Source organism: Chlorocebus sabaeus, chromosome 12 (genome assembly GCF_047675955.1).
Source record: "Chlorocebus sabaeus isolate Y175 chromosome 12, mChlSab1.0.hap1, whole genome shotgun sequence".
Taxonomy (NCBI): domain Eukaryota; kingdom Metazoa; phylum Chordata; class Mammalia; order Primates; family Cercopithecidae; genus Chlorocebus; species Chlorocebus sabaeus.
Window position 1 is genome coordinate 4205624 of NC_132915.1, and position 14366 is coordinate 4219989.

Below are 14366 nucleotides of genomic sequence, written 5' to 3' on the forward strand. Positions count from 1 at the left end.
AATTCCATCACCTTCAGCAATACATATCCAAGATGTAATGTACAGAGACCCACTCATTTCAATTCTGAAAACCTACAAGAGCATAATCTATAATAAAGAAAAACCTGCAAGCACAAATTATCATTACAATGATGCCTATGAAAGTAAAAAACCTGAAGCAATATAAATGCCCTATACATGGGGTGAGGGTGAAATAGGATAAAACAGGCAGCCTTATGTAATAGAAAGCACACGGGCTTTGTGCCAGAGTGGTCTGAGCTTGAATTCTGCTCTGACATGTGGTGCCAACCTTGGGCATGCAACCTCCCCTTTCTTTGTCTGTGAAACGGGCCTCTACCTCTAAGGGGTATTGAGATAAACAGAAGAGAAAATGCAAATTATGTCCTGAAGGGCTTGGCCCAGTCACCTACCAAACATTAATCTCCCTTCTCATCATCTCCTGTTTTATGTTTGTGATTTAATTGCTGAGAAAATATCCTAAGAAAAGGACTTCAGATACAGGAAAAATTATTTCTTAAAAGATATGTATTGGGTAACTGTGGTGTGTGAGTGTCTGTGTGTGCAGGCACACACATGTCTGTGTGTTGTGTGTTGTATCTGTGTACGTGTGTGTGAGCGCATGTATCTGTATGTCTGTGTGCATCCATCCAAATGTGTCCGTGTGTGTGTGTGTGTCTGTGTAGTAACAGGAGAAGATTTTTAGTGAAATTTAGAAACTGAGGAGATGTTTACATGCAGCATAGTAGGTAACTCAAGGTTGGTTATTCGATAACATTGTTTCTTAAAACAAAAACAGGCCTGGTACGGTGGCTCACGCCTGTAATCTCAGCACTCTGGGAGGCCGAGGTGGGCGGATCACATGAGGTTGGGAGTTTGAGACCAGTCTGACCAACATGGAGAAATCCTGTCTACTAAAATTACAAAATTAGCCGGGCATGGTGGTGCATGCCTGTAATCCCAGCTACTCAGGAGGCTAGGCGGGAGAATCACTTGAACCGAGGGGGCAGAGGTTGCGGTGAGCTGAGATCGTGCCATTGCACTCCAGCCTGGGCAACAAGAGCGAAACTGTCTCAAAAAAAACCAAACCAAAACAAAAACAAAGCCTATTTTAAACTGAAAATTTAGTATCACTGTATGGATAAAAATGATAAATTGTATAAAAGGATTCATACAATTTCTCCTGTTTCCTAGATCCATTGTCTTCTAATATCTTTTCCTAAAGGTAATCACTATTACCAGTTTCTTATTTCTCCTTCTATATTTTATACATATATACATATTTTCTCCATTTTAAACATATATCTTTTATACATAAAATATAGAAAACATCTATATTTTACACATACAAATTACATATACATGTATGTGTGACACCTACCCCTTTTTAAAAATACGAATGAGTGCATATCCCAACCTACTTCATAATTTTTCTCATATGCATGCTCACAGCAAATAAGTAGAAACAAACACCCAACAATGAAAAAGTGGTTAATTATGGCACAGTCTCGTGTTACAGCATCATATCTGTTACAGTCAATATTTATGAAAAGCTTGTGTTATTTGCGGGAAAACAGCTATAACTTTAAGCAAAAATGAAACAAACTTACATGTTAAAATGATTTTTAACAAGTTAATACACATATTGATAAGTTTAAAAGATTTGAAAATGTTTGCAGTGCCTCTCCCAGGACTACAGATAGTTCCCCTTTTTATTTTTTATTTTTGTATTTTCTAAGCGTTTACACTGGGTAACAGTTTCTTCTCTTCTCTTAGAAAAACTATTAAATTAGACTTAGATTTGGGGTTCTGTATGAATTCCCTTTTTTATAATGGATTTTTTTTTCTGCGTGAAAAATTAAGGGCCTCAGTTACAGTCATTAACTGGTCCTACAGCCACTTTACCTTCTCTAATAAAAACAGTGCTTCTGCGGCATCTGCTCGCCTGTCAACCAACATGTCCACATCCTCTTTGGTGATTACAGGCTCCTTCAGTTGCTCCACCCAAGACCACATCAAGCTGCATAGGATGAAAGGGTCCCTCTCGCCACATATTCTTTCCCAAGCTCCATCTCGGGAATTAAGCTCTTTCTAAAAAGGAAGAGAAAGAGACAGACAAACAGAGACAGAGACAGGGAGAGGAGAGAGAGGTGCACCAGTTGACACTGCATGATTCTCGCACTGCCCACGAGAGCGAAAGACTCAGGCTCTAGGGTGCAGAACTGGGACCCCTCCCAGCCTCTCTACTTCCAGGCTGGACACTGGACTAAGACATTGAATTATGTGAGCCTCAGTTTCTCTCTATGAAACTCATCCCTTGCCTCACAAGTTGTTGGGCTGACTGACTGAGATAAGGTCGGTTAAAGCTTATAAGCTTTATAGCACAGAGAAAGGGCTTAGTTAATCCAAGTTCTCTACTTTATTCAGAAACCACAAAAACAGTTCAGAAGAGCCTTCCTTTTCAGGCTTCTGGTGAACAAAACAGAACTATTTTTTGCAATAAAGTAGATGGTAGACAAAAAAGTAGAAATAAGGGAACATTTATACATTAACCTGGGGTCTAAGGAAAGGCTTTGACTGAGCTTCGAAGTCTGCAAAAATAAAATGAAGGTGCTTGAAAGTTGGTAAATGGGGCATATGTACTTCTTTGAAATATCTTTTTAGAATCCTATGTAGGATTTAACAATAAGCCTGAAATCTGACATAGGGAAAATAACTGGAAAGTTTTTCTGATACTCCAATTGCTTAGAGAAAATTTAAGCATGAGATTTTAAAACTTTACCTCACAGAGAGCAAAGGAAAAGTGAGATAAGGATTTTAATGAATTTCTGATAGGGTTCAGATTTATGTTTCAGTGAGTCAAATACATTTTTACAATAGAAGTAAGTGTAATAATTGCTACCATTCACTCGTTCATTCACCTATCCAATATTTACTACATGTACACAGTGGGACTGAAACTGTAATGCATGTCTTATCTCTAACTCTCAAATGGCACCCAGCAGGGAGCTTCCTCACCGGTAAATGCATTGGGGTTCAAGAAAGATGAAATAACTCACCTACAAGCCAAAAGCTAGAAAATGGCAAAGGGGGTGTTCATACCCAGTTCTGTCTTACTCCAGAGTCTGTGCTGTTTCTGTTACACCACAAGGGCCCTCTGGTACTGGGTTTGTTTTTATTATCTTATGAATACGCCAGTACATTGTTATTCACAGTCCTTCCTATCCCACAGATCATGTATAAAACAAAGTAGCTCTTGATTCAATCTTATGAAGCAGACAAGCTGGGCAGAACTGACATTACTCAAAAACCCTTAGTAAAATGACTATCTTATCATGATGTTTCCTGAGGCTTTCCAGTGAGGTTAGCCAAGAATCCTGGGATAACGGAAAGTATTAAACACAGGAGCTGTACCCTGACTCTGCCACATGCACGCCATGTGACCCTGAGCAAGTCACTTACCCTCTAACCTTCGTGACCTTTAACATCCTCATCTGTGACACTGAATTCATAAGATTAACAAAGACTGTAGAAACAGTATCATCTGCCTCACAGCTATGTTCTATGATAACTGTGAAAAATCACATGAAATAATATATGTGAAATGGTCTAGTACAGGCATGGGTGGCATTATACTATTCAAATAATGTTCATTTTATTCTTTTCCAGAATTCAGCTGATTTTTTGATGACTAAAAGTCCTAAAATAAAATCTAGAAAGGAAAAAAACACAAAACTATCCTGATTAAAGGTCTGTGTTCACCTCCAGAAAATGCTTTCATATACTCTACGTACAGTCTGGCCCAAACCAAGTCCTGAACACTTCATCACCACAGGTAGAGCTCGCACAGCCACTGGGGCTGACCCAGGAGTGAGGGTGCGAGATTTTCATCTAAAATAGAAGACTCTCTTGCTTGCTAACTCTTAACACACAGTAATGCCCAGGAAACATTTGCTGACTGAATGAAAGACTTTTTCAGTTTGGAGCAGAAAATAAAACAAGTCACTTTGGAAGAAAGCAATACATTTAACTATTGGATAGGCAAAACACAATTCTGAAGAATAAAATTTTTATCAAAAGTTCTCTCCTTCCATCATATAGTTGTAAGTTAGTGTGAAGCTCCAAACTTAATTTTCATGCCTCTGCACCTGAAGAGATACTGGCACTCAGAAATTGTATATGCCTTGTTTAATCAATGGCAGACTATGAAAGCGAGCTATTAAAATAGTTCACAGTAGGTTATGGTCTCAAAAGTCAAGATTTTGGTGATTCACAACAGTCCAAGTCAGCCTCCTTTTGGGGCAGTTTAGCTGTTTCTGATAGCTAGGTTTATAAGGCCTATCTTTTCTCGAGAACAGGTGCTCGCTCATTCAGGGCAAAGAAAACATGGCTGACTTATACTGTATCCTAGTAAAAGCACAACACAAAAAAGGGTTAAAAATTTACATTCTAATTGAAGTAAAAGCTAAGAAATGGACCCTAAAGACCTCATCTCAGCCAAAGTGAATGGCACGTAGGAATCTGTGGTTCCACCCACTTGCTCTCCTGATTTCTCATAGTTGCCCTATTAGAGCAGGATTGGCAAGTCTGAAGGAGGGGATGCCAAGGAGACAGCCTCACTTTTCTGACCTTGCTCAGCACTAGTGTTGATGAGCTTTGGAAAATAACTATTTTATTTATGTCTGTAGGTCAGTGGTTCTCAAAGTATGGTTCCCTCTGCCAGATCTCAGGTTAAAGATGCTTCAAGTCAGTTTCGAATGCTGTCTGCTGTGGGCCAGTTGCCCCCATAGACCCAGGAAGAAAGAAAGAAGCTACTAATATCAATGCCTTATGTGGGTCAAGCATCGTACCAAGTGCTTTCTTGCATATGCAGATTTAAATGAAACCACACAAACACCCTGTGTTTTTTCTAAAACATCAGGTTTGCATCAGAGATGAGAAACCTGAAGTTTGAAAGTTAAGTATTATGCAAATGTATCTTCACATTTCTATAATAAGTAAGTTTGGGAAAATGTATTACACTTTTGCCCTGACATATTTCCAACATATCTATAATTAAATAAAGTACTAATAATACCTGCCACATTTCTACCTTCCTTTTTAGTTCCTCCTTTTCTACAGATTCATTTAAATTTGCTAGAGCTTTGGCCGCCAGTATTCTTCTTGCCTCAGCACTCAATTCAGACTGTAATGTAGAGTGTGAAGCTGCTTCAGCCAGATCTTTACTGTCCTGGGTTTCATGTTCAATCAAGAACTGTGCTTTCGGACTGCAGCCACAGTCCAGAGGTCTTTGGGGTGTCCTGCTGTTCTGCCTGACAGACCCAGGGCTCCCAACACCATGAGTTTTACACTGACAGTGAGACACTTGCTGGTGAGTAGGGTTTGGATCCTTACGGACATTTGCAAAGTTGGGTGAAACTGGTTCCCCAGGGCTGTGTGGGCCTGAAACATCTGCAGAGAAAGCTCTACTCTGCTGTGCTTCCTTTGGAATGATCCGTCCATGGAAAATTGGTGACCCATTATCTTTGAGCCCTTCCAGCCCTCCAAACTTAGACTGACTCCAGAAAGAAAGTGTGCTGCGAACCAAGGCTTCCTTATGTAAGTCTGGTTCTGGAGACTGTGGGATGTAACAATGGCTTATGCGCTTCTGCTGCCTGGGGTTGTGGCCAACCAAGACCTGGACAGGCACTGTCTGTGGAGGCTCCCCTTCCTCCAGGAGGTTCTTGGCCCTCTTTAAATCTGAGTCACTGTAGCTGAGCCGCCTTTTCAGATGAGAAAGGGGTTGAAGGCACTCAACATTCCGCCTTTTCCAAAGAGGGTCAAACTCTTGCTCATTGGAGAAAATCATGCCTCGATTGTCAAAATCTGCTGCCACTGCAGTGGGGTTAGGCGGGTTGGACACATCACTGTCATTCCTCAGTAACTCTTTATCCAGCTGCATGGTGACCATCTCAGACATGGTCTTTTCTATTTCAGCAGAGAGACCAGGTCCTTCGGACACGTCCTTCATCATCACTGGCCTGTTTTCCGCTAAGTCCAGAAGCAATTTGCAAACTAGGTGGATAATTTTTGGCACATGTTTCAGAAGTCGTGCCTCATAACCATGAAGCAGATGACGCTGGCGAATTAGATATTGAGCTAAGGTGACAGCATGTGCTTTGGGATCACAGCAAGAGAATATATTGCGGAGAGGAGTTAGAAACTGAGTAAATTCCCTTACACAGAGGAGTTGTCCTCTGGTTTGTATGGAATTGGGTCGCTTTGCCCGCACAAATATAATTGCTTGGTCAGCAGTCATTCTTGTTGCAAAAACTAAGTAACAGGCTATTAAGACACCTAAACAGTGAAGAAGAGAAGACTGATATGAGAAAAGTTCACATTTTTATTTTATTTATCACTCTTTGATGATTTACAATTTGAATATGCATTAAGAAATCAAATACATAGAGACACATTTTAAGGACAATCATGATGATAACTTTGTGACTTTTTGTAGAGGTGTTATTATTGCATGTTCCTTACTGCGCAGAACTTTATTCAATGTCTATGTGGCACCCCCTCCCCATGACTGAGTCACTCAGTAGCCCAGAGCTGTGCCAGCACAAGCACAATGCAGGTGAGTAAGTGTGCAGGAGGGAAGGGAACCTGATCATCTGGCCCATCTATCCTCCTTGTTCTACTCAACTCCAACAGAAGAAAGCAAATCCTGCGCTGAACAGTTCTTGAGAATTTCCATCCAGTCAATCCATACACTTTGTGCTTGGAACCTCCCACCCTGCCATCTTTGCCATCAACTGCTGGCACATCCCAGCGTGGCACTCTCCCTACCATGGCAGTTTCTTCTTTGGGGATTATTCATATTCACAGCCTACTTTTCCTCCTGGCAATTCTTTTTCCAGATTTGTGCCTATATTAATATGTGTTTTTCTTCAGACCATGATACAAGTCTATTTTTCCATAAGCAATTATGGAAAATTAAGCAATCTTAAGGAAGCCAGCCTTAATGGTATAAACATTATGTACTCTCATTAACATCTAATTAAAAGGAATAACTAGTAAGATTATTACTAGTGAAAAGGTAATAATTACTAGTGAAAAGGTAATAATAAATTAATTCAAATGTAACAGTCAATATTAAAGTAAAAGGCAAATCAAATACACCTGTGTGATCCCCAAGTTTGTGACCATCTTGTTACATATGAAAATCAGAACCTCTGAAAACTGCATGCTCTCCAGTTCATAGTCGGGAATAACATATCTTTCTCACTAGGACACAGAAGATCTTAGTATAAATGTAAAATGTCTGCAGAGCTATCATGTCAATGTCTACAAACAGTGAGATTTTGGCTTGATCCTAAGAGCTACCAACAAGCAGAGCTGAGTCTCCTCCCCTGAGCACGCTTCCAGGTATGCGGCACACCCCTGGCAGGAGCACAGGTACACTGTGGACACAGTTGAGCTGCATGTGGTTGGATCAGATGACGATGAAAATTTCAGCCCTACAGCCTTTATTTTTGCCCTAATATCAGCACTGTAATGAAATTGAGCTGAATGTTTTAAGTCAAATCACTGACTTTTTAATAGAATTCTAGGCACAGATAGACTCTTCTTCACAAACAAAACCCTTATACCTCCAAAAATGGAAAGCACATGAACTCTGGAGTCAGACAACCACGGATCTACAGCTTGGCCCTGGCACTTACTACATGTAGCAAATTACTTCTCTCAAATTGCAGTTTCTCCAGCTCACATTGTTGCTAAAGACTTTAAAATGACATACATATGGTCATTGTAACTAGCTGTTTATGGTATTTCAAATACCTTAAAATTATTTTTGATTTAGTTTTTAAAGTTGACATAATAATTATACATTATCTATGGGGTATATAGTGATGTTTTAATACATATGATGTATAGCGACCAGATCAGTGTATTTAGTATATGCATAATCCCCAACATTTATCATGTATTTGTGCTGGGAACATTCAACATCCTCCTTCTAGCTATTTGAAACTATATATAATTTTTAACTATAGACACCCTACAGTGGTACAGAACACCAGAACTTACTCCCTTCTTCCACCTGACTCCAAAGCTTTGACAAGATTCTGAGAAACATTTTTCCTCAAATTAGGAAATCTTATTCCTTTTATGTTTAAATACGCCTACAAGGCAATAAACCACCTCTTAGGACTTACCTGTTCGACCAAGCCCTGCATGACAATGGATAGCTACTTTTCCTTCCTGTAAGGCAAATGTCATCACCTTCACCATATCTAGGATAGTAGTAAGAGATGCTACACCATAATCCTTCCATCCGAAATTGTAGAAATAAACTAAGAAAAAAGAAAAGGAAAAGAAAATCAACATACAGGAAATTAACGAAAGTATATACACTAATGAAAAGTACACAGATCTACACTGAGGCATGTAGATCTCAGTGCATACACTGCATAAAATAAGAGGTATTTTACATTCCCAGTAACTTTACCGTTCACATTTACTCACAAAGCATATTTTATATTACTGAGGACATTTCCTGCAGAAACTCAGCCAGAAAGAATTATGGTGAAGTAGAATTACAAATTAATAAAGTCAGTGATTCATGCTCTAGTTACTCAGCTATGGAGCGAAAGCATACACTCTTGTTTAAGCAGGGAAATGTGTCTTAATGACTGATAAATAGCTTAAGACAGTATATATAGGTTTTCTATCCATTGTAAATAAGCGTCTTAAAAACAAGTTCCAAGATTATTTATCCTTTCCAGCCTGGTTTGAAGGACACATGTTGAATGTATTTCATCCCAAAGCTCCTGTGATTGAGGTGGCTTTGAAATTGTTAGAAGTAGAATTCCTGGGCATCATTTTGGGAGCAGGGCTGGACAGCAGTAAACCTGGAGCATGTCCAGGTTCCAAACCTGACTACCATTTCTAAGCTGTGTGTTCTTAGGCAAGTAGGTAATACTGTAAGCCCCATGTGGCTTCATGTGTAAAACAGAAATAACAACAACTTTGTTACACAACTGCGTTAAGGGTTAAATGAGATAATAGTGGCTGGCATTAATTAAACGTTAATCATTATTACTACAGGGTCTCCTCCCAACATCCCTCTTACAGGAACAAAGAAATCCTATACTTTCAACAGCAATACCAAAGAGAATGGTAGCTCATTTTTTTTCTGATCCTTACTACTATGCAGGAGGTATTCATTTCCATCACCTTTTTCATTTAAGACCCCAGCAGAGAAAAGTCTCTGAGTGCTGCCCTTGATAATTCACGAGAGGAGGGTGGGAGGAACTTACTGCCAGCCTCCATGAAAGCCTCAGGAAGGTATGTGAAGCCACTTTCTTGTTCCAGAGGGTTCCCACAGCTAGCATGCTCACCAGGGCGCTGGAGGTTGATTATTGTTTTTATGCCATGGCTTAAAGGAAAAAGGGCAGTCAGTCATGTTGGGAACTAGCATTTTTAAAAAAATAATCTTTTTTGGCATTAATCAACATTATTAATTACTCTCAAAATCTTAATTTCTCATTTGAAATACACCCTTCACTGCCTATTGTTAAAATGAAAGCACTTTTTCACTTGAAAACAAAGGCAATGAAAGAACAAACACATGAGTTTCCTCACTCGTGTGTGAACAATACAGCATTTACCTGAGGAACTGATCAATGATGTGGTACTTCTCCAGGAGCTCAGAGGATGGGCGGGCCATGGCCAGTATATTATCAGTGACCCTGCAAATGGGTGGAGGGACTGGTGAGATGTCTGAAACCTAGGAAGTTCCAGCCCAAAGAGATGTTCCAGCCCTGAGTGATGATTTTTTTCTATGATTTCAACAACTCTGTTAGAATATTCTTTTTTTGTGTATAAATTTTATTTGAACAGGTAACACAGTTTCATGGTTCAATAAAATCAAAACAATACACAAAAGTATGCACTAAAATGTTTGCTCTTACCTGTTTTTATCCACTCCATTCAGTTTGTTCCCCATATGTAGTCATTTGTATTAACTTCATGTTTATCATCTTAGTGTTTCTTTTTGCAAATACAAGCAAATATGAATGTTTATTCTTATTTCTCTGCTTTTTTTTTTGTACAAAAGGTAGTGTAATAAAGGCACTGTTAGATACTTTGCTTTTTTTCCCTTTAGGTTAATTTTTAAAATTTTGATAGTTTTTTTGGGTACAGATGATTTCGTTACACAGATGAGTTCTTTAGTGGTGAATTCTAAGATTTTGGTGTACCCGTGTAAGAATATTCTTATACAAATCTGGCTTCAATTTTGGCTGATTAGAGCTCTAAGAAACTCTAGCTTCTTAAATCCCTGGAAAAAATTCCAGGACATAAATTATTTGTGGATTCCAGCAAAGTATTTTCAAGGACTCTCAAGAGATTCTAGTGGACACGATGGAGAAAACCCAGCTGGTGGCGAAGGTAACAGTCTGGATTGTTACTCAATGGGTAGTGACTTATATGAGGAGGGACAACTGGGAGATATTTTAAGTTATTCAACTATCTGAATCTTAGTTACCTAAGGTGTTCAATGGGGATGATAATGCCTGTCTCACAGGGTTGGTGTGAGAATTCAACATGATGTGGATGTAAAGCCTTTGGCATAAATCCTGACACGCAGTTACAAATAAATACTGAGTTACTGTAATTTGGCGACAAATATGGGTTCCAGAGTCAGTTGGGCTTGGTTTCAAATGCTAGCTTTCTACTTTCTAGCTTGGTGGCAAATTACTTGGTCTCTCTGGAACTCAACTCTTTCATCGATGAAATGGCATTAACAGCTCACAAGAGTTTTACGATGATAAAAGATATTAGTATGAAAGCATCTAGCACACTGACTGGCCTACAGCCAAATGGATATTTACTGAATGAATGAGTGGGCAGACGCCCAATAAATGACTATTACTCTTGTCAGGCCTCTGGGCTCTGGCTTCACTCTGTTCTGTTCAAATTTCTCATCAGTAGCCTGATGAGATATATAAGGTAAGTGCGTTGGAAGTTGTGGGTCATATGAATCTCAGGGGAATAACACAGACTGGCAGGACAGGATCCAAAATGACACCTTTCCCTCTGAAAGAAGACATGTGGTTTAACATGGGACCCAGGTGAAAAAGACTCACAGGATTTAGTCAGCAATAAAGCAAAAATACACAAATGACCTAAGCTATATTATTAGAAATTTTCTTGTCGGACTATGAATGTTTCCTTCTTCATACTATTAGTATGATAGTGATGGACCAGAATATGACCTGTGGCGAACAATAATGACAGTGGACCCCAGACTATATCACTACAGATGTACTGAGAAATCCAATATGAAAAAGTACAGGTTGTAAGCTGGATAAGCCAGCTGACAAATATCTAATTTAAAAATGGGTTCTTGATGCATAAAATAATTCACTATTAGAATTAACAGTGAATTCTTCTAAGTATGCTTCAAATGTGATTTATCAGAATTTTTCAGATGTTACATCAAAAAGGTATATTTGACTAGTTTACTGTTTATTAAAAAGCAGTATGATTAAAGAACAATATTAATTGCACTTACACACCATAAAAAAAGCAAATATCTTCTGTTTTCTACCGAGCTGACAACTTGTACCACTTTTATTAGGGTAGACTGAAGGGTATTTGTATGAAAATGTGACTTTTCATATAGAATATAGGAATAACATAAAAGCTAAAGCTTACTTGTATGAAACTGAAAAATTCCACATGTATCTCATAATTTTCTCAAATTTACAGCTGAACAGTTTTATTATTTCTAAACATTTCTGAAATTTAAGCGCTATCTGATTATCCATTTCTTAATACACTTTATATATATCATTTCACTTACTTAAAAAAATCCCTGTGGTTTTGGTTTTATTATTTCCACCTTACAGATAAAGAAACTGAGGGTCAATAGGCCAAGAACACACAGCTAAGGCAAAGCCAGACTTGACTGGCAAAGTGAAGTCCTGACTTCAAAGTCCCACACTGCTCCTCCCACACTTCAGGGCTCCTGGCTCACACAGAGCGTCTTTCCTGTATCCAACAGAGCTATGAAAGACCAACAGGATCACTTACCAGGATGAGTAAACCCCCTTAATGGCTTGTTCCTGCTCACTCCAGCGGGCTGGATTCTCATACTTGCAAGCTCTACCACCACACGCCATGGAACACGCCATGTGTCCAGGAATGACGTGCCGTAAGCGCTCTCCGACTTTTGTGTACTTTGGTGTTGGACGTTCTAAATTTCCTAGAACATGTGAGGAAAGGAAGATTCAAAATTCCACTCTCCAAATGAAATTGTAACATGGGAAACAGCCTCCGTTTTCTCTCAGGATGGCAGATGACAAGCCAGTGCAAAATCGCCTTCATCTTGTCAAGAAAACAAAACTGTTTCCCCGTCAAAGTGACATGTATCTCTTAATGTAAAACAGCTTTCACATATAATAATCTCCACACATACTGGCAATTAGGAGGAAGAAACTGTAAAAGCAGATGTTTTACAAGAGAATGAGTTTTGTTCAAACCTATATTTTTAATTAAAAAACACAAAACATTTGATCATTTTATATCCTCTTATATATTCACTAAAATACTTAGCATAACAGACAGCAAAAAGTATAATATAGAATAAACTGCCAATATTTAAAAAGGTATAAGCACAACACAGCCGATTCCCATTCCTCAAACTTACATACAAAGGTATGGCAATCTATAAGAAGAAAGAGACCTTTACGTTTTCTTTCAGGGAAAGTTGGGTTTCCCTCTGCATGGTTGACTGAGGAAACAGCCACCATCACCTGGAGAGAGGACGAGGACAGAAGCTTCGTGGCAGAGCTGGAGCCCAAGCCAGAGCCCCGCCGGGCCTGCTGCAGCCGAAGTACTGGGTCTGAGGTGGAGTGCCGGCGGCCCTGGAGAAAGGAGCTGAGGAAGTGCACGGCTGAGGGCCGCCTGGTTGCATCCTGCACCTGCATGGCACTGGAAGGCAAGAGCCAGAGGCAGGGAAGAGTCAGCCCCACTTACTCAGTGAGGAACTTTCACTGAGAGCAGGGAGCATTGCATCGTTCGTTCTGTATGATCTAAGAGCCATTCAGATTGGCTGACTGGTTTCCATGGCGACGAACAAAGAAACTACTGATTCCCACTTAGATCTGAACAGGCAAAATTCAATATGAACAGATTGCATTTTGGACAAATTGTTCAAATATAGGGAAGAATAATATAAATTTTAAATATATTGATTACTAAATTTTGTTTCTCAAATGCACTTAAAATATCTAACCACTCAAAGAATTACTCCCCAAAATATTGTAGTGAATTTAGAAAACTGTCTTCATTATGCAAAAACTGTCTTTTACATACATGTTAAAAGGCTTAAATTCTGTTATTTCTTTCACAACCTATCTCTGGATATTTTGAAAAAAATTACCTTTCTACTCCTCGTTTGAATAGTGTAGAAAAAAGTTAATTGTAATAAAGTGGGATATACTGGATATCTTACATTATCAAAATATCATCCAGTTTTTCATAACCAAAACCACTTCTATTTTTTCTTGGTAAAACTATTAAAGAAATACTTGGATTAAAAAATATATTTTTAGAGATGATATATTATCAGAAGACATTTAACTTCAAGTGTTCATTTTCAGAATATGAAAACCCAATTCTTAGTTATGCCTCTGTTGGACAGTTGTAGTAGCCATGCCTCTCAAAAACTCAAAACATCATTCTCTGCCTTTTGTTGCAGTGAGGGAAAAAAGAAGCTTCAATAATGTCTTGGCAGAGGCATATAAAGAAAACTCACTAAGTATCACATTTTTAAAGGAACTAGATGAGGGGGAGGTTGCAACTTGAAGATAAAGGATATAAAGAAAACAGAAAGTGCAACAACCGCTAATGTACTCATTGTCCGCCTCCTCCCTTGTTAATGTCAGGCTGCGCCCTCGCTTGCTCGCTCTCTCTTTACACAAATGGTATTTCAGATGTGTGTGCACAGAAACAAACTACTGTACTGTCACAGATAAGGATATTTTCTTTTCTTTTAACGATTACTAATGCTATACCAAGCTCCTTTTAAAATGCCGCCCCCATCTCCCCAATAATGTGCACTTTTGTCAAATAAGACAGGGACACAGAATTCCAGTTTGGTGTTCAAATTCCTACTCTATGTGTAGTATCATGCCTTTGTTATTTAGAATACAGCCATGGAAGAAAGCACAGCTTTCCTGTCGGAGGAATTACATGAGGATTATTCTAGGCAAGGCTCTCAGGACCCTAAGGGCAACACAGAAACAGCAGTTGCACAGAGCTCTGCCTGACAGGAACATGAACTTATTAGCAGGAGGCCCTAAATGCTCAAACTAAGG

The 14366-nt window shown here is 39.0% G+C and overlaps 1 protein-coding gene across 7 annotated transcripts in view; it reads right to left on the reverse strand.

Moving 5' to 3' along the window:
- The window catches only part of PTPDC1 (protein tyrosine phosphatase domain containing 1), a 123236-nt gene that overhangs the window by 46079 nt on the left and 62791 nt on the right, over positions 1 to 14366 (reverse strand). For 2 of the 7 annotated variants that reach the window (XM_037998644.2, XM_037998643.2), the window contains exons 1-7: positions 12731 to 13225; positions 12079 to 12250; positions 9651 to 9731; positions 9300 to 9418; positions 8196 to 8333; positions 5075 to 6333; positions 1903 to 2088 (exon numbers count right to left, since the gene is read on the reverse strand). In XM_037998644.2, the coding sequence (XP_037854572.2) occupies positions 1903 to 2088; positions 5075 to 6333; positions 8196 to 8333; positions 9300 to 9418; positions 9651 to 9731; positions 12079 to 12250; positions 12731 to 12974 (2199 nt within the window). In that variant the 5' untranslated portion in view covers positions 12975 to 13225. Of the gene's footprint in view, positions 1 to 1902; positions 2089 to 5074; positions 6334 to 8195; positions 8334 to 9299; positions 9419 to 9650; positions 9732 to 12078; positions 12251 to 12730; positions 13227 to 14366 lie in introns of those variants that run through there. The other 5 variants (XR_492134.3, XM_007969805.3, XM_007969804.3 and 2 more) reach the window with 5 other exon arrangements.